Source organism: Papio anubis, chromosome 8 (genome assembly GCF_008728515.1).
Source record: "Papio anubis isolate 15944 chromosome 8, Panubis1.0, whole genome shotgun sequence".
NCBI classification, from domain to species: Eukaryota; Metazoa; Chordata; class Mammalia; order Primates; family Cercopithecidae; genus Papio; species Papio anubis.
This window is the reverse complement of record NC_044983.1, coordinates 57,023,303-57,043,739: the sequence shown is the minus strand read 5'-3', so window position 1 is coordinate 57,043,739 and position 20,437 is coordinate 57,023,303. Positions and strand designations below refer to the sequence as shown.

Here is a 20,437-nt window from a genome sequence, read left to right as displayed (position 1 = left end):
GGCTGAACAATGGTGTTCTCACTGGCAAGGATTGTGTGTTCTCATCGCTGTCCTCAGTGTCCTAAGACAAGATCTGGCACAAAGTCTATACTCATTGAATGTTTGTTGACTGAATGATAAAGATGGATGAATCTTAAGGCCTGAAAATCTGTCTCATCAGTGAAGCAATGTAGTGAGAGACTCATCGTTAATTATGTTAATTATGATATGATATATGATATGTTATGCCATATCATTACAGAATAACAGAGTAGAAACATGGAAAGGTAGCCCAGGCCCAGGTGGAGTCCTGACCAAATTCTAGATTGATAGTGTTAAAATATGCAAATACCTTTCCAGGATTAGACGACCCCACCCAAAACTATCAACCACAAAACAGCCAGTGGTCACCAAGGTGCCCTACACTGTTATCATTTTGAAGAGAAAGAGTAGTGACATGAGGCAGTGAAGAGGCACTTTAGAAATTCCTTTTAATGGTTACGGAGGTTGATATATTTTTAGGTTAAACCTATGTCTCCCCATGAAACATAAGAATGTTAATGATTATATCTCTGTGAAAGTTCAATTCATAGGTGATGTTTTGGAAATTGATTCATTATTCTTTCTCATTCAACATTCATTGGATATTGTGCCATGCACCAAAGATATAAACATGAAAAAGACATGATCCCCTACCCTCAAGGAACCTGCAGTCTTGGGAAGAGGGGTAAGAATGCACAAAGTAAACACACAATTACAATAAAGTCGGGTTAAGACAACTGGCTCTCACATCAGACTATCATTACCCAACTCCCACTCTGTATTCACTAGTTGTGTAACATGAGTGAGTTCCTTAACTTCTAAAAGCCTTATGTCATCAAAGGTAAAAGAGGGGTCATAGTACTAATATCTATCATGCAAAGTTCTCAGGTGGGTTAAATGAGGTAATATGTATTAATGCTTAGCAGAACTTGTCATTAGTATACAAAATGTTAGCTATGATAACAGTAGCTGTTACACTTCCATTGTAACTGCATTAATACAAATACAAACAGAGGTAGGGTGCCTGAGAAAAACAGGTTTGGGAGGCAAGTGGAAGAAGACTACCTTTCTCAAGAACCATAAAGATGCATCAGTAGGCAAACTGTGTTGTTGGAGTTGGATGATTGGAGTTGGGATAGGGGATGGCTGTCTCTCCTTTGGGTGTCTAACAGGTCAAGTCCAAAGGGTGGAAGGCATTTAAAAACCTCAACTGTTCAAGGCAAGGCTTATAGTCCCAACCAGCTGGACCAGAGAATGTGACGAAGGGCAGAAGATGAAGCAGAGGAGGAAATGCAGAAGGTGGATCATAAGAACCTTACTTTATTTCAATAACTTTGCAGGTCATTGAAGAACTTTAATCAGGGAAGTGATGTAACAGAATTTTGAAAGGGTCACCCCAGCTACGGTGTAACCTAGAATGACTCAGAAGAGATGAGACTAGAGGCAGGGATACTAGCTAAGAAGCTGTTGCAGTAATGAAAGAAGAAATGATGAGAACCTAAACTAAGGCAATAGTAGTGGAAGCAAAGAGAAGTGAAGAGATTTCACAGTTTCACAGGTTTATGGGAAGAAAGTGGTAGGACTTGCCAATTAATTGGATGTAAAGACCAAAGCAAGGGGCAGTCAAGGATGGCTCCTGGATTTCTGGCTTGAGATACTAGGTGGACGACATAGCAGGTAGAGTGAGAAAGATGATGCTTTCAGTTTGGGATATATCAAGTTTGGGGTCCCTTATAGGTCTTTCAGGGAGAAATATCTAGCAGGGATTTGGATAGAAATGTCTGGCACTCAGGAGAAATAGAGGTAATTCAAGTCATGGAGAGGATCCAAGAAATTATTTTATGCATTGAAAATACTTGATATTAAGCCATCTACTAATGCCATTTTTGTTTTTGTTATTAAAGATGAGAACACCAAAGACAGAATATATGGTTCTTCTAGAAGGTCCACTTTCAATTTTACTAACGTGAATGACCCACTTTGATGAAAAGAATAATGGCTTCTAAGGTCTCTTACAACTCTAATGTTACAATTCTATTGTTCATCTGGAATTGCCTTTTGAGAACAGCACACCTGTGGCCTTAAAGCTTCATGGGTGAACATGTGAAATATTCTTTTTTTAATGTAAGTTCATTATGTGTAAAGCCACACAACCCCAAACATGCAGTGATGATGCTTATAGCAAAGAAAAACCAAGTAAAGACACTATCTACATTTACCTACTCTGATCCCAATTGGCTGCAAACAGCAAAAGAATCTTCCTGCCGTAATGGTCTCGGTTTTCCAGCACCCCAGGGAATCCATCGATCAGAGCCCTCTTAATGCCGGGATCATCTGCCTTGAAGTTTTTGAACATGTCCAGGTTTAGCTGGCGGTACTGGAAATACTGAGCCAGGAGTCTAAAGGCATCCGCTTGGTGAAACTTCCTGGCTCGGAGAAATCTCAGGATGAAGGCATCATCTGTACGTAAAAATCCAATGTCAGGCCTGGTGATGATCATGTCCCTGACTTGCTGAATATCCTGATGTAAAACATCTGGGTTTTCATTCAGTTCCAGGCGAGCTTTCTCTATAGTCTCTGGACTGAGTCCAGCCTGTAAATGGGTCATCTTGGCCAAATCTCCGTTCCAAGTGCTTAACTTCTGATATTTTGGAAGAAGGGAGACTGGTCCCATTCACCTGATGGTCTGCTGAAACTGTGTCCCATTCAACGGTGTTTTACTACCAGACTGCCCCGGAACAGACAAATAGAGGGTCTTCTTTCACATTCAGGCCCTATGTGGTGGTATTCATCCAAAAGAGAAGCAAAACTGAGGCCATTGCTTACTGCAAAACAAATACACACAAAAGAAACAAAAGAGAGATGATACAAAGAAAGTCTGGGCAAATTAATTGGAACTTAGATAGAAAAATAGTATATTAGGCTGTGGGCCTGATTAGATTAGGTGTCCAAAGAACAAATGATAAATGGGGTATTGAGCATAAGTTGATTATAGACAACTTAAATATCTAATATGCAAATATTTGAAATATGTTTGGGAACATTTTAGTTCCATTGACTAGTTAACTTAATAGTGCTTGATCAGATTAGCAAAAGCATGCACTTTTATTAATTACCTTAAGAAACAGTGAGAGGAGAGAAGGATACTTCTCTGTGACAGCATGCTTTATGGGACCACTCACAGGCCTAGATATGGAAGAGAAATTATAGCTATGGTACAATTTAATGCTTCCCATTGGTCTCTTTTCTCAAGCAGAAGTATCTTTCACAGAAATACCCCTTCCCCTACTTTCTTAAAGCCAGTCATTTGCATCTTAACTATAAAAAACTTTCCCTATTTTAACCCCACCAGTGTTCATGACTCACAGGAGTCCTCCACCAGTATATGTGAAGAGTCGGGATGGGAACGGGCTTATGGCTGGAAACTTGACCTCCAATAACAAATTCAACGATGGGCAAGGAGGCTTACAGGGACATTCGCAAATGGCTTTATTATTTGCATTTGTCATTCTTTTAACTACGAAAGCAGAGGGACTTGAGATTCTTGATTGGCTCTCTACCCAACCCAATATCCATATAGGATTAAAAATCCTTCCATTGTATATAACCTGCCTGTTTTCCTAAGATGCTGTTTTACTTATGATATTTTAATCCCCTCACATACATCCTTTATGATTTCTCCACCAAAATGGTATACAGAGGAACACCCATACTGTTTGTATCTTATTTTAAATATAAATGCTTAAACTCTTGCAGCCATCTGTTTGGTCTAACCTGGAAGTTCCAAAAATCAGAAGACACACAAAGTATAAATAAACTTAAAGGCACTTATTTTTCCTAGCTTTCTTACGTCAATCTTATCTGCAATAAGAGGCAGAATATTGACTCCCAATCTAATCATTATTGGTAATGGTTTATCATACAAAATTACTTAAATGATGATTGCTCTGCTTAATTTAGGACTAACAGTAATTTCTTAAGAGAGACAATCAGCTCACTTATTTCTACTTTATATGTCTTTGGATATGGAGGAGATAAAAGACAGTTAAGTAACTGGTATTCATTTTCAAGACAATAGAATAATAAAAATAATTTCATTTATAAAATATTGGCTTTGTAAAATAACTTGTAAGAAAATCGAATTTAGCTCTGTGATGTTCTGTAAGAAACAAAAGAGTCTTACTTCTCACTAATTTTGAGGACTCATAAAAATAAAGGAAAATAGTACTACAAACTCTTCCCAGAATTGGAAGAAATTTCAAAATCTGTCTAGTTCAATGGCCACCTGACGTTAAAATTCCTTCTCCAACAGCCGTTTCAGAAAATGGCCTCACCTAGTGTCTTCCTTCTCCAGTTCTTCCCTACACTCATTGCAATCTATCTTTTACATGCTGCTGAAACTATTCACACTGATCAATGACACGGATGATGATATAACTTATTATCCAAACTTAGGCACTACAGTGTGTTAATAATAATGATGCTAGAACAACAAGTTCCAAGTAAATTCAGACAGATGGTCACTCTACTAGTGAATGTCATTTTTGTTACTACATCCAACAAACAAACTTCAGCACCTACTGTAGGTGAGCTTTCTCAATATTCAATGCTGAATACATCATCTTTCTTAGACCTCCTTCTCCCACTTTCCCATTCTTTTCTGTAACTCCATTTACCCTTGATTTGTCACCTAGCCCTTTGTCCCTCTCTGCTCTATCTTCTCCTTCTGTGCTCACATCTTCAATGCTAGTGTTTTCCAAGATCCTGACCCCATGATCTGCCATCTACAACATCAGTCCATAGCTCCCTTCAGATCTTCAGGCTGCACATTCTACAACCTACTGAACATCTCCACTTATTTGACTCACAGACAACACAAACTCATTATGTTCAAAACTAAACTAATCATAGTTCCTTATCCTGAATTTGCTCCTCTGCCTTTGTCTCTTAGTGAATGACAACATCTTCTATGCAGTTTCCCATGCTAGAAACCTGGGAGTCAACTATTATTCCACCCTCTCTCTTACTGCCTGCTACCAGGCAATTACTTCCATAATATTTTTCAAATTTGCCCAGTTATTTCCATCCCCATGATCACTGTCTTTGTTTAGACTGCATCACTACTCATCTGTTCAGTCCTGTGACATTCTCCCTATTGGTATGCTTGCTGCCAGTCCATTCTCTGCATTTCACCCCTTTCTCTGCATTACAGTTGAAATATGCTTATGTCACTCCTTGATTAACATCCATCATTAGCATCTAGTTGTCCTAGGATAAAGTATAAAACTATGCAACATGATTTCAAGACCTTTCATCTTCTGGTCTCTTTATAACTCTCCAGATTTATTGTCTGACCATGCAGCCATCAGCAGTTTCTTCTCACCTTTGTGTGCCTTGGTAAAAGCTGCTCTCTCTCTCTGCCTAGAATAACCACTGATTGACTCTTCTTTGCCCTTCAGAAGTAAATTTGAAACTCATTTCTCCAGGAAACCCTTCCTGGCCTTCAGAGGTCACAGTAGTCCCACACCCCTGACCACACCACATTCTGTTGCCATTTTCCTTTCTCTCTCTTTATCTGGAACACCTTACAGAGAAGGCCTGGATTTAATTCATCTGTGTATCACTGATACAGGGTGTGGCCAAAAGAGGGTCAGCTCCACTAGCAGAGTGACTTCATTGCATTCACCACCACATCCTCAGTGCCTAGCACAGTGCCTGCCATGAAGTAGATGCTCAGTAAATAGGCCTATAATACATGAATAAAGAAAGTAGTCAAAATGTTTGAATGAGTGAATAAGTGTTTCAGTACCTCCAGGACAGTTTATCCTTATATGGGATGTTGTGACTGATTGATTAACGTTGATGATTCCTCATCTACAAAGTATTTTTTTTCCTGGAGAATTTAGCCTAATCACATTTTGCTTCAGATTCTCACCTCCCTAAAGTATGCCAGGTAATGTTCACAGTTCCAACCCATGGAGCACAGTGCTTAAAGCACAAGGCACAGCAATGACTTATTCCTTACAGAAGATTTAAGGCTTGGGGCAAGTTACTTACCTTACAGTTCAGGGAACTCAACATTGTTTCTGAGATAAATTACTACGGGTTCAAAAGGAAAGTTGAGGTTGCATTTTTCATGGCCTGCTTCCACATATAGCTTTGCCTGCAATCTATAATATCTGAAATAAATTTTCTTCAATCTATATCTTTATTCTGTGCTCAGCATACAGTAGAAGCTTCTGGGGAGAATACTCAAGCCAGGGTCACTGGGTTTCATAACTTATGACAACATAGATATTTCCCGTTAAAGGCAAATTCTTCATATCAAAAGTCTGAATAGACTGCTACTTAAATAACAACTTCAATTGATGGTATTTAAGGCACTAGAAAGGCTATATGAAGAATGTTCACCAGGATATAGCATTTTCATTTGACTATAATCTTTTGTTCACATAAAGGACTTGGTTCTCATTCAACTTTTCCAAATTATAAATGGATACATTGAACTTGTATCACATGAAGAAGTAGAAATGGTTTTCTCTGCTGGTAGTATTAATAATAATAATTTATATTATATATTATAGCTATTTATTATGTTCTAGGCATTTGCAGACACTCTTTTTATAGGCTACAGTATTTAATCCTCGGAACAACTGTATGAAATGAGTATATTATTGTCCTCATTTTTCAAATGAGGAAACTAAGGCACAGAAAGGTTAAATGACTGCCCCAAATTATACAGACACTAAGAGGCAGAAACTGGATTCAGCCAAAAGTGATCTTTCTCTGAAACCATGCTCTTTACTGTTATGCTGTCCTCTCTTACGTGTAGCAGAGAGATTTTATTATTTATGATTTAAGACCTATGTGACCATCTGCAAGTTTCAGAACCTCACTCTGGTTCCCTAAAATTCCTTTCAAACTTACCATTCTATGAGCCTAAATATGCCAATGGATGAATAGATTTTCTTGGGTGGCTTAATACTCCGCCTTACAGATGTCCAGTTGCCATCTTTTCCTCCTTCCTTCATTGGAAGATGACTGGTGCTGTTCAAAATCTAGCTGTCTCTGCCTTTTCCAGCAATCACTAATTTTTGCTCTTCCTTTAGGTATTTTCCTTTGGCAAAAATGACAGATCAAAGATAACAGATCTTGTCATTCTGTTTGAAGGATTGATTGCCATGCCCAGCAGAGTGCCAAGCATAGTATCAGCATTGAAATGTGCTTGATGATCAAACAGGCCACTTTAGGCAGATTCATTTAAGCCTCAGAGGCCATCTTCCTGCAATGTGGTTTAGTCCCAAATGATTCCGTATTTAGACACCATTTCAAATGCATGGAGAGTAATTCGCAAACTTTCTCTGGGAAGGCCAAGGTGGGGAATACCTCCTTTCACTCCAGTCCACACTTTTCCAGTGAACTAGAAAATTAGGTAATGATATTTTTGTATGAGAGGGAGAAAAGAGGAGTATCCATACTATGATATTTAAAATAATGTTATCTGTAGATTCTAGTTTTATATTTCATCTCAAGTTTCCATTAGAAACAAATCTTTTTGTACTTCCTCATACAGAATTTAGTCTTAAGAAAGTACATCTACAAACATACACTGTACTCTTTAAAATCAAAGAATTTAAGCATAAAAATACTTTCAGAAAAGTATGATAATTCAAATGAAATCAATTTGGTAATTTTATGATCTATTATTCTCATTTATTTATTTTGTTATAATCTTCAGAAACACATACAATACATCAGGAAAAAGTCAAAATAATATTAGCAATGTCTTATCTAAAAATATGTATATGTATGTGTGTATGTAGTGTTTCGAAGCATTTTATATCAGTTATTTTTTCTTTGTTACAATGATCCTGCAATAGACAGAAGAAAGATAATTCCTTGGGAAGTGCTGAGGTAAAATTCTGTGAAATAATGTTGGTAAAAGTGCTTGTAAAAGGAAAAGATCTACTTTACTTTAACTGTAAATTCTTGTTGATATTACAGTTATGCTGTATTCGGGTACATATTCGGGGTACATAACAGCTAAGTCAGATAATGAGCTAGTCTTCAAGTTGGAAAACCAACAAATATTCACAGAGTACTTATTAGGTGCCAAGGTATTTGATATTATATAGTCTAATTTCCACACCAATCCTTAAAGTTAGGTTATTACTATTAGATGAAAAGATGAATCTGAGATTTAGATATGGCTGAAAGAACAAAGATTTGCACTCAAACCTACTTTACCCACATTTTGCCCAAGACTCTGCTCTCCAAGTAGGTGCCTTCTTTAATATCACTCTGAGTACCAGTGCCCTCACACTCAACTACACTCACATAATAGACACACATCCATACCCTGTCAGTCCTAAAGGACATCATTTAAGGGATGTTGTAAAATTGCCCAAATTTAGGGAGGAAATAGAATATTGTTGTCACGATCAGAAAAATAAGATCTGTAAAGCCTAAATATTATTTGTAATATAAGAACATCAATAACTGCTGAACAACACCTCAAATTTGCATGGCTTCTGGGTGTTCTTAGTAATACAAAGAACAATTTTAAATACATATAAATTTAAATTAATACAAATATAAAATAAGAAACTATAGCCATATTTGTTTTGTGGGTTTCTTTTACAAGAAAAAGATGAAAAATTAATACTGGTGACAACACTTTGTACATGAAAGTCTAACCAACTACCTCACTCATTGCTATGTATGAATTTATGTTTCCAGATTTTTAATATGTATTGAATTGGGTTAACCCTTATAGCTCTTTACCTTGCTAAAACCTTACTTCAAATTTTTTAATTGAATATGCATTTTTACCTGGAAATATCAAAAGGAATTTTTATGCTGAATGAAATAAAAATAGATGCTGCTGATACATCTAAACCCAAACTGAAAATCATAGTGACTAAAAAATCTTTCTTTTTAAGTGTAACTCTATTTGAAATCTTTCTTGAAAGATAATACACTCCCTTACAGCCTATTTAGCCTATACTTAAATCTCAGAGGCTGGCTGATCACATGTTCCATGGTACTGACCAGAAAGAGTCTTTTTTCTGATGGATGAATTTTCAGATTGGCCATTATGGTTTGTAGGACTTCTGCATAAGTACTGGCTACGGAACATCAGACCTGTGGGTAACAAAGTGACCCCGAATTCATTGACTTTCTTTAAATATTAGCCAACTTACAGATATAAACTATCTGTACTAGGGGCAGGATGAGTAGTCTGCAAGGATAGAGAGGAGACTCTGAATTATCTGAAAGCGTGGTGTGACCAGAATTTAGCCCGTGCTACACAGAACACTTTTCACCACCTTTAGCTTATTCCTAGCCTAGGACTAACTCTTGCCACATAAATACTAATTGTGTAGACTCCCTTGGCTCCCTTTAAAACAGCAAAAAAGCACACAAACATTTGCTCCCATTTGTTCCTGCTCTTAAGAAATGTTAAAAGTAGATTGGAATGAGCTCCATCAGAGTAGAGACACTGAAAACTTTTGTAAACAAAATAGATGCCAGGTCAGAATTAGAATAGACTCCAACTCAGGGAAGATAGACCTATGTGACAGATGATTCTAGCACCATTTTGCAGTTTTCTTTGGGGTAAATAATGCAAGGAGTTGAGGGGAAAGCCAACTTATAGAGAAAGTATGAGATTTTTGTTCCTCCTCACTGTATTTGGTAGAAAAAGTCTTTAATTGAAGTAGCATTTACCTTACACCTCAATGTATCTTAAACAAAGATAATATATAGGGAAATAATTGTTGAGCCATAGGATATTAGACTGGAATGTTTCGTAGGCTATTCAACTATCCCCATAAGAAGTCATTGGCAGTTGATACCCCAATTTGTGCTTCCTAGGAGTATCAATGGGAAGAGAAAGGAAAACAAACAAACAAACAAAAACCTTGACCCTTCTGTCTTCAAAGGGAAAGATTATTTCTGTAAGAATAGACTCTCTTTTTTAAGGAAGAGGACCTAAAAGAAGATAAGAAAGGTAGGACTCACCCCAAAACAGTCATTAACTCTATTTGCCCCCTTTTCCACTAAATGTTTTCCCAGGAGATCCATGTAACTGTGAACCTTCTTCTGGATGTGACTGCACAGACAATGGCAGCAGTAGGAATCACAGCTAAGAAAACTGCCTGGGAAAAGTAAAACACAGCAGCATGCTTAAGGGTGAGGTGGGAGGAAAGAGGCTATTTTTATAACTTTCTTCTCAATTAAAAATAGAATTTCTGAGCTCTTATTGCTTCAGAACATGGGGTGGTTTTTGTTTTGTTTTAGAATAAGTGTTATTATTTAATAGTCAGACATAAAAGTGAGAATGTTAAAAAAGAAAACTTTTCTTTGTTCTTGCTTCTCAAAGAGTGGTCCATGCATCAGCAGTGGCAGCAGAACCCAGGAACTTGTTAGTGACGCAGCATGTCAGTTCTTACCTAGACCTGCCGAACAGGTAACAGAATCCCCAGGCAATTTGCATGCAAATTAATGTTTGAGAAAAGCTGGTCTAGAGGATTTATAATGACCCAGAGGGGTAGAGGGGTAGATTAATTGCCTCTGAGGCCAGAACTCACGCTGTCTGTGGACAGCGCTACTGCACTGTCCGAGAGGAACATAAAAGTCCCCACAATGTGTTCTTTACCTATGGAGCAATGGCACTCATAATAGTTTATCAGATCACCCAGTTAATTACTCTCACTATGTTTGCATGCTCTATATATCAACCACAAAAGAAGGAAGGGAGGAAGGCAGGGAAATTTAGAGAGAGGGAGGGAAAGGAGGGAAAAAGAGAAAAAAGGAAAGAGAGAGAGATCTCACGAGTTTTGTTTATTTTGTTTTAATTTAACCACACATTAAGAAACTTTTTATGTATAGATCCTGTAATTTAACATGCCCCCCTGCACCATGCTATTCCCAGGCCCATAACTTCCCTCCTACTTCCTCCAAAACTATAAAATAATGAACATTGAATAAGCTATGTAAGTGACAAACATAAATATATGAAACTTTGCCTAAGACCTTTGATACTATTTTAAGGAGTATAGATAGAAAAGGAGTCATAAGTGGTCTGCACAATATTTAGGAACAGGAGATTTGGCTAAAAGCATCCTGGAAACAAGAGCAGATCATCTCAAACACATGTGGAGAAATTTATGCTGGCTCAGAAATTAGGAAGCACAAAAGCTCACAGGAAATTAGTCTACCACACGGGAAACTTTCTCGGATACTCCCTGTCACAGAACAGGTGCATAAAGGGACAGAGCCTAGGGCAACCTGACCTGAGAAGGTATAATAAAGGGCTGTGGGAGACATCGGAGATAGGGAAGAAAAATGAACTTATTATCTCAACAAATGAAAGCTTTTTATGGGGCAGGTGATGTTTAGCCAGTTCATTTTCAATCCATAAAGAATCAAGCAAAAGAGTATAAACTTCCCTTAAACTAAGAAAAACTTAGATTGGTAATTAAACATGAGTTTCAATAAAGAGACATACATCAGTTACAGGTTGCAGACTTGTCAAAATTCAGACTGTGGACCTTCTTTTGAAACAACTTTGTTCTGGTGATAGCTGGATAAAATTAACAACAGTCAAAACAAGCAATATTTTGGAGAAGATTGAAAAGAAGGTCTCTCTTGGCAATGTTGAGGACATATTTCTGGACTGATTGTATATAGTCAAGCTTCATATTTTGTATACTCATTCTGCTGTGCTGCCTCCTCTGTCTGAGTCACTGTGTAACAGGGACACTAGAGAAGATCAAACTCAGCCTGGATCCATTTACTAAGGATGGAAGGCTCTGCTATCAGGGAGTATGTAAAGTTGTGAAAACACTTCTAAGGGATAATAAAGTGCCTCTCTTTGTAAAACCTTTGGAAGTGAGCAGACACCACCAGTTCTGAAAAGTTCAAGATTTTGCCTTTTGGGAAATGAAAGACCTTCCAGCTGTCTACTCCATGATTCTAAATGAGACACTCTTCTATGAGCATGTCTACAAAAATATATGATGACACTGCTGGAAAACATTTTCTCTCCACCTTTAAATCCATTATAAAAATGAGTAATTTCTGTTATTGAAAATATTTTTAAAGGCGAAATAGCTCTCAATAGAAAAGATTTAAGTAAGAAGGCCAGGATACTGTCATTCTATAAAAATCAATAAGCTCAGCATAACATTTCAGTCAAGAAAAGTCATTGCTTACAGACAGATGCCTGTAAATCTCACTGAAGCAGCATTGTTTTAAAATTTCCCCAGCCCCAGGAGATTGTATTAAACACAGGAAGACAGAAGCTCTAGAGGCACTGGATTCCTGGCCTGCATTTCTGGTGTGAAGCAGCTAGAATTGGCAATATGTACACTTTTAAAAATTGTCTGAGCTGAACCATTCTTTGCAGACAGAAAAGGGAATTTTAGGAATCTCCTTTCTCAGGGACTTTTAAGAGATTTTGGTTACTGTGGATATTACCAAACCAAGGACATTATGTGGATGATCAAATTTTCTTCTTCTATAAAATCCATTTCACCACATATTTTGCAAGTTTTCTTGCTTGGGATCCAAAAGTGAATGAATTTTAGAGGCAGGTGGAATCATATCTATATAATTAGTGGCAGTAATTAACTTTTGATGCAATGCTACTATTTCTCATTCTAAAAGTGAATTAAGTATGAATTTTCCTCAGAACTTCTTCAGGAAGATACGTATTTGTGACTGTCTTTATTCTCAACAATGCCTCTAATGGTGAGCAAGATGGTTTAGATGAAACTTCCTTCACTGTCTTTAAGAGACAGAATAAATACACAAGGGCAATTTTAAAATCAAGCTTTTCTGTGCTCTGTTTTAAACTTTCTTGTCACATGTGACCTATTATTCCCATTTAAATGATCTCATTTTTAATTAAGATGTTAATTTCATTAAAAACACTTGTCAAAAAATTCCAATGCTTTACTGTTCAGTAAAAGTCAATTAAATGAGCACCCAGCAAAATATTTTTATTTTTGACAGGCTCAGGCACTTATTTTCTGGTGCTTTTTAGCTCTTATAAAACAGATGATCCTGGCTAGATCAAATAAGGACTATGACTTGGGCTTAGACTTTCAGGTTCAAATTAATCAGACATTTGAAAGATGTTCCAACTTCCCTTCAGCCGAGATAGAAAATGATAGCACTCTAAAAGCAGAGCCTGGCAGAACGGAGTTACATAAAATGCCTTTTCAATTTTTGCACTCTATTACCCTTTACTATTATAGGAAAATGGTGTTATCACCTGATTACTGAGAAAGCACACAAAAATCTAGCCTTCCAAATCTGAGCCAGTCCTTGACTGATGATGAACAAAGCAAGGCCATCTGGTCTGAATATCATTACTACTTTGGCCATTTGGGCAAGGGATCTATTTTCTTTGCTCCAAAGAGAGGTTTAAGATTTGAAATAGAAATGAAATAAGTAGACAGGAAGAAACATTGGAGCAAATAGTTCATTTGAATGAGAGCCCCCTTTCTTAAGTTACAATCATTACCATCATTTTTATTTTTATTCTGGCCTGAATTAATCTCTGGGGTCCCGATTTTGCAAAACATTTTAGTAAAAACAGAAGAAAAAACTTAATTCTAGAGTTTCTGCGTTTAAACACTTAGGAAAGGAAACGGACGTGTGGGTGAATATGAGTCATCAGTCACCCCCACCCTGCTTCCTGGTGATTCTCCATTGGAAAAGCAGAAACAGGTTGAGCTTACATTTCTATTTTTCTGGAATCACATTATGCCCTAGGCCATGTTAATTTCCTCAACTAAACAGACCCTAATCTGCTGAAAGGCAGCTGGCTAACTGCTGGTGTCTGGCAAGTGCCCCATCTGTCCCCGTGCCTGGGGTCTCTCCCTCCTGCCTTCACTTTCCCTTTCTCGCAAACAGGCGTCTCTCTTTGTTTTCAGGGGTTTGTTCACCTGAACTTTCCTTCCTATGCCTGTCAACTTGAGCTCTTTCCCTCTACCCTGAGGACCTCGGGCTTTGTCTAAGTGGCAAGACACAGTTGTGTGACTATAGTTACCGCGCTGGTGATGGTGGCTATGATGACGGTGATGGTGGAGATGGGGGTGCTGATGTGTAAGGGGGCGCAGGCTGAGCGGGCGCCGGGAGGAGGATGGACCGCGGAGGCGGCGGGGAGCGGGGTGCGGTGCGCGAGGGATGGAGTGCAGAGGGATTGCAGATGGGAGCTGTCCACATACCGAAGTGCTGAAACGCCGCAGCCATGGCATCGCAAGAGCGGGGGAAAGGCGGGGAGGCTCTGCAAATACAGAGGGGAGAAAAAAGGCAACAAATACCTTCACACGGCCGCCCAGCCTTGCTTTGGGAATGTATTTCTGCAGGTGTCCTCGCTGCTGAACTGGGTGGGTGAGATCCCCTATTCTGGCAGGTTCGGGCTCAGATTTCTCTAGAAAGCTGTGAATGAGAGCTCGAGCTCCACACGGGGCTGTGATTTTTGGTAGGAGGCGTGTGCGCCCGATTCTCTGTCCTTCTATAGCGAGCCTAGCTTTCCCCTGGGTCCTAAATGCCTCCGTACCACAACCCTCCCTGGTTCCGTTGAGAAGTACCAATAATTTTTTGTAATTTTGTTAACACCTGGGACAAAAAGTACCGGCGCCATCACTCCCCACACAAAGTTAAAAATAGAATATTTCAAACGGATTAATGAAAGCACAAAAGCAGATGTGTGTGTGTGTGTGTGTGTGTGTGTGTGTGTGTGTGTAAATCTGACAGATAAGAAAGTATCACAAACCTATGGGGAAAAAGGATGAATTATTTTACTAACAAATGGTATTAAGAAAATGAACTATTTGAAGAGACTCAAATCAAAGTCTCATTTCACCAAAATAAATTACACATGGATGTTTTTATCAAAAACATAAAACTTAAAAATATAAGTAGAAGAACAGAAATATTTTACCGATCTCAGGATAGGGAAGGTTTTCTAAGCACAAGAGGAATAGAAGAAATAAAAAAGAAAAAGATCAGTAAGTTTGAGTGCATAAAAACACTCTTGAATGTCAAAATATTAAAAAAGTAAATACAAATTAACACTTTAAAAAACTGCAGCAAGTAGATGTTTCATACACAAAGTACCACATAAAAGAGAAACACTAACAGCCTTTTAGAAAAAAAGGAGGAATGTTAAATGACAAAGAATTTACAGAAGAAATGGGGATGCATAATAAACATATTTTTTAAATATCAACCTCACCAGTAAATGGAAATATGCAGTTTAATATGGCAGTTTGGGCTGAAGTTTTAAATATGCATATCTTATATTGTTGGAATAATAGTGAAATGGCATAACATTTTTACAAATCTATTTCACAATGTACATCCAGTGTCATAAATATACATGGCATTTAGATCCAGTAGTTTCATTTCTAGTACTTTATGCTAGGGATATATTCAGATATGCAAAGATTTATGTGTATAAATTTCATTTATGATCATAAATGTTGTCAAAAAATAAAAAAGCATTAATTTTTCATACAAACTGTAATGTTTAGAGCTATTAAAACATATTTTTGAAAACTGTTTAAGACCAAAAATAATACTTGCAAAGTGTTAAGTGAAGGAAAGCAAGATATCAAATACAGCATTCCCATTTTTCCCCAGTTTTCAAATCAGTTATATCATCATGGGTAAATTTTCTTTTTGCCAAGATAACTTGATTTTCTTACTTGTATTTGTTTAAAGTTTTCACATTTACTAAAAAGTTAGAAAACTTATAAAATATTTTAAAGCAATCTTTCTATCATATATTTCAAAGACTTCAAGGTCATCAGAATTCTTCCAACCTGACATAGTATTACATATTTACTTATTTGTTTAGTCATTCTCTCTGATGGAATGTAAGTACCATGTGGCAGATAATTTGTTCACTACCGCTTCCCAAGCACTTACAAGTATGCCTGGAACAACACAGTTCTTAGTTTATACATTCTCAGAATGAGAGAATCCACATCTGGATATGATGTAGAGATAAGACAACCATCTAAAACTTAGAGATTCAAAATTCAGAAATGGTTGCAGCAAGTGAAGGAATTTTTGGAGATGGGTAGGGTGTGATCTATTGGTGGTAAGTTCTGTGTTCTATGGCTCCATGGGGACTAAGATATTTTTGGTAACCACTAGAGCAGATTATGACAGAAATATTGGCTGATCATCTAATATCCTGATGCTTGCCCACACTTCCCAGCCCTATTACATATGGGCAGGGCCATGGGCTTACTCTGGCCATGGGCTATGACAATTTCTTACTTAGTCCCCAGGAGACTAAGTAGAACACAGTCTCATCTAGCCACCTCTTCATTTCAAATTTCCATTCCCAGTATGAACAAAGAAGAAGCCATTGTTATGGGAAGTCACTGGGGCTGCAGAGTTAATTTGTTCTTCCAGCATTACCTAGCCTATGCTGATTAATTCAAACTCAAACTAAAAAAAAAAATGGCCTGCACATTAGATAATAGAAATACTAATGACCATGTCTTATGTGCTAAAAAACAAAAACAAAAACAAAAAAAAAGCAAAAAAAACAAAAAAAAACAAAAAAAACAAAAAAAACTACAGAGAAAACAAAATGTGATCTAGTTAACTAGAATATTCTGAATTCTACAATTTGACCTTACTCCCCACACATTTTCTTGGCTCTTAAACATCCATGTTAGTCATGTGTTCAACAATGTGCTGTTTCACCAATGTGAAATCATCCTAACATCTCCTTCATAAATATCGGTATTCCTCTGGGTATTAAGCCCATTATTCCTGGAGTCTCAACTTCAGTGCACCCTCGCATGGACAGAGCCTTTACCTGTCACTGATCAACACACAGAAGGCACTCTCCCTGTACTCAAACCTAGATTACAGCAAACCCAACATTAACAGTGCCCTTTAAAGGAGTACAGAAATGAGTAACTGAGTTGGGTGTGCCAGGAGCAAGGTCAGCCAGCATAAAAGATGCTTGTAAGCAGGATGGGCCTTCACCCTTGTCATTGACTGTTTATGCACAAAGGGGTCCATGGAGGAATCCTGGTAAACAAATATTTAGGCAGCTTCCAGTGTGGAGCTGAAATGGTGGTTGAGCAGAGTGTGCAAAATATTAGCCCAATGTCAATCAGAGTAAGTGAAGGAAAGGAACTTACTGAATGATTATATTCTAATCTGTTCTGTGCAAGGGACCCATGTGCTTATCAAAGTAGCTCAGTTTCCTTTGGAATGACATTAAAAAGGTGTAAAATTAAATTAAGTTCACATCTAGCCAATTTTCCAAGTAAGGCAGTTGCAAATAAGTGTTTACAAACAGGCTGAGGCATTCTTTACAATATTTTGAAACACATCCCTCGGGGATGTGTTAGCTTTGGGCCTACTTTCTTCCCATAGATGATTGGAAGTTCAAGGCTTATTTTAATTCTCTAAGGCTCCACAGACTTTTCTGTTAGTCCAATCTCATGGTTTCCTTGGAAGTATAACTGTCTGAAGACCTTAGAGGCACAACTTCCATCTAACTTAATCAATTCTCTATTCCAGTAGCCACACCATAGGTCTTTGGAGGCACAGAGCTTAGATCTGCTATATTTATTTGCTTTTTCACCTCTATATCTTTCATAATGTATGTGAGTCTCCCTGGAATAGTAAGTAGTAAGGCCAGATCATTTGCCTGATCTCTTCCTTGAGACATTCTAAACCACTGAGAGATTTTAAATAGACATGAAGGTCACACCCTTAATCTAATTCTTGGCAAAAATATTTAGTTTTAACAGACTTTGCCTCAAATGCTTACTTAATTTTACCTCTTTCTTTTGGGAGCAAAAATGGATTAGCTTTTCCAACACGGCAAGACCTTGGAATTATGGAAATATTTATTCTTCTTTATTTCCACTTTAATAACCAGGCTTCTCTTTGTTTATTATCTTGCAAAAGCAGCAAGTAATAACCAAGACACACTACTGACACTTTGGTCTTTACCCCCTTCTTTGACACATAATAATTGTATACATTTATGGGGTACAATATGATGTTTTGATACATATATTCATTGTGTAATGACAAAATTAGGGTGATTAGTACATTTATCACCTTAAACATTTATTTTTTCCTTTGTGACGAGAACATTCAATAACCTCTCTTCCAGCTATTTTGAAATATGCCATACATTATTGTTAACCCTAGTCATTCTGCTATAGCAGTGGAACACCAGAACTTATTCCTTCTAACTGTAATTTTGTATCTGTGACCAGTATCTCATTACCCTCCCTCTGTCTTACCCTCTCCATCCTGTGGTAACCACTATTCTACCTTCTACTTCTATGACAACAAATCTTTAGATTCCACAGATGACTGAGACCATGAGATATTTTTCTTTCTGTATCTGACTTATTTCACTTAACATAATGTCCTTCAGATTTATCTACGTTGCCACAAATGTCAGGATTTCATTCTTTGTTAAAGCTAAATAGTATTCTATTGTGTATATATACCACTTTTAAAAAATCCATTCATTTGCTGATGGACCCTTAGGGCGATTCCATATATTGGAATATGGAATAACTTACTTCTAAGTTATTGCAGGTGACCATTTTACCAAATGTTTTATGACTATACAACACAAATTGCTATCTTTCCCACCTTTGATATCAGCTTCCTAACCATGTGTTGCCAACCTCAGGTCAACACTACACAATTTAGTTTTTAATTCAGCACTTCACTTCCAGGACCTAATAGGCTATGCTTCAATAATAAATAAACCCAAAGATCTCAGAGGCTTAATACAACAAAGTTTAATTTCTCAGGCTGGAGGTTCAATGCTAGGTTGGCAGGGAGATGAGGTATAGGGCAACGGAAGATCTCTACTCCACAAACTCAGACTCAGGAAAGTTCTATCATTTTGAAAGCTATCATGGTGGGGGAAATGTATACATGAGAACTCTCACTCACTCCTAGAAGTGGCATATGTGATTCTACTCATAGCCCGTGGACCAGTATAAGAAATGTGGTACTACTTGACTGCATGGAATTGGAAAAGGTGGCAGTATTTGATGGGTAGTAGACTTTCAAGAGGGAGCACAAACTCAAGTATATTTCTTCAAGACTTGAGAGACTAAAAGCTTGAAACTAAAAGCAAAGATCTAGTGCTGCATCATTGTATACTAATCCTCATCCCAGAGGACCATTGCGCAACATCAAATAGCAGGAAGTGCTCAAGTTTGGAAATTCGTTACAGAAAGGAAGAGTAAAGTAATTCAACCTGTAATGAATGTCTACAGTGAATCAAATAGGGTGGCATTACCACTGTTATCAAAATGATCAGTTCTATAACTTGAAAACAAAAGAGCTCAGTAACTGATATCACAATAGTTGAGGAAGGAGCATGGAAGTTGGAAAGAGAATACTTTGGTTCAAATATTTAGCTGTGGAATCTCCGATGAATTGCTACAGTAAAGACATGTTTTCTGTCTGGCCAGTACTCCTCTGGAGGAACTCTTCTTCCCCCATTATCCAATATTCCTGTCCAGAACATATCATGGAAGGCAGTTGACATTTTGATCACCCGTTGCTGCACAGCATCAGTGCGTAGGAGGGAATGAAGCCAGGGAGTGTTTGGAGACCTATGAAAACAGAGTACTACAGTTTCCATTTCCTATCCCAAGTTTTTTGTTCCTGCAACTTTTCATTCAATTATCTGAGCCACACTATGTGTTAGTCCCTTTCAGCTTGCAGGAAATACATCCTTACTTCATTTACTTCATCACATGGGAACTTATTATAAGGATACACAATTTATAGTAATAATAATAGCTAAACTTTAGCTTATTAATCTTTCCCCATGTATAAGTATTATAGCAAGAACTTTCCAAGCAATATGGCATTGAATCCTCACAGCAATTCCATGAGGGAGTATTTGTATTGTCCCCATTTTTCCAGGAAAACTGACTCATAAAGAAGTTAAGTAACATGCCTGAATTATTTGGGCAGCTGGGATTGTAATCCATGTCTGCTTGTTCTCAAGGTCAGTGCTCTGAACCACTGTTCGGCCATATTATCTGCATCCCAGAAGGATTAGGCTATCAGGCCTCTTGGAGAACTAAAAGTTGTCGTATCTCAATGCCAGCTCCTGTGATCTTGTAACCAAGTTCTATTGTGCCATCTCCCACCATTTCCCCTGCTTCTACCAGCTGCTTCTTTTTCTCTTCTTCCCTCTACCTCATGATCCCTTCTTAATTATGGCCTCTGTTACTCAAGCCTTATGCCTCTGCCACTTCTCTCTGCAACTTTTCCCATTCTGTCTTCTACTTACTGAGATTCTCTTTGTATGTTGCATTCAAACTTTCTTAGAACCACAATCTATTTGGTTTATTTAGTCATTATCAGGCGA

The 20,437-nt window shown here is 37.6% G+C and overlaps 1 protein-coding gene across 2 annotated transcripts in view; it reads right to left on the bottom strand.

Annotated features, from left to right (window-relative positions):
* CLVS1 (clavesin 1) overlaps positions 1–14,678 on the bottom strand; it is a 208,730-nt gene extending 194,052 nt beyond the window's left edge. The window contains exons 1-2 of one of the 2 annotated variants that reach the window (XM_009213089.4): positions 14,358–14,678; positions 2,241–2,846 (exon numbers count right to left, since the gene is read on the bottom strand). In XM_009213089.4, the coding sequence (XP_009211353.2) occupies positions 2,241–2,695 (455 nt within the window). In that variant the 5' untranslated portion in view covers positions 2,696–2,846; positions 14,358–14,678. Of the gene's footprint in view, positions 1–2,240; positions 2,847–6,948; positions 7,563–14,357 lie in introns of those variants that run through there. The other variant, XM_009213090.4, reaches the window with a different exon arrangement.
* Between the last annotated feature and the right edge of the window lie 5,759 nt (positions 14,679–20,437).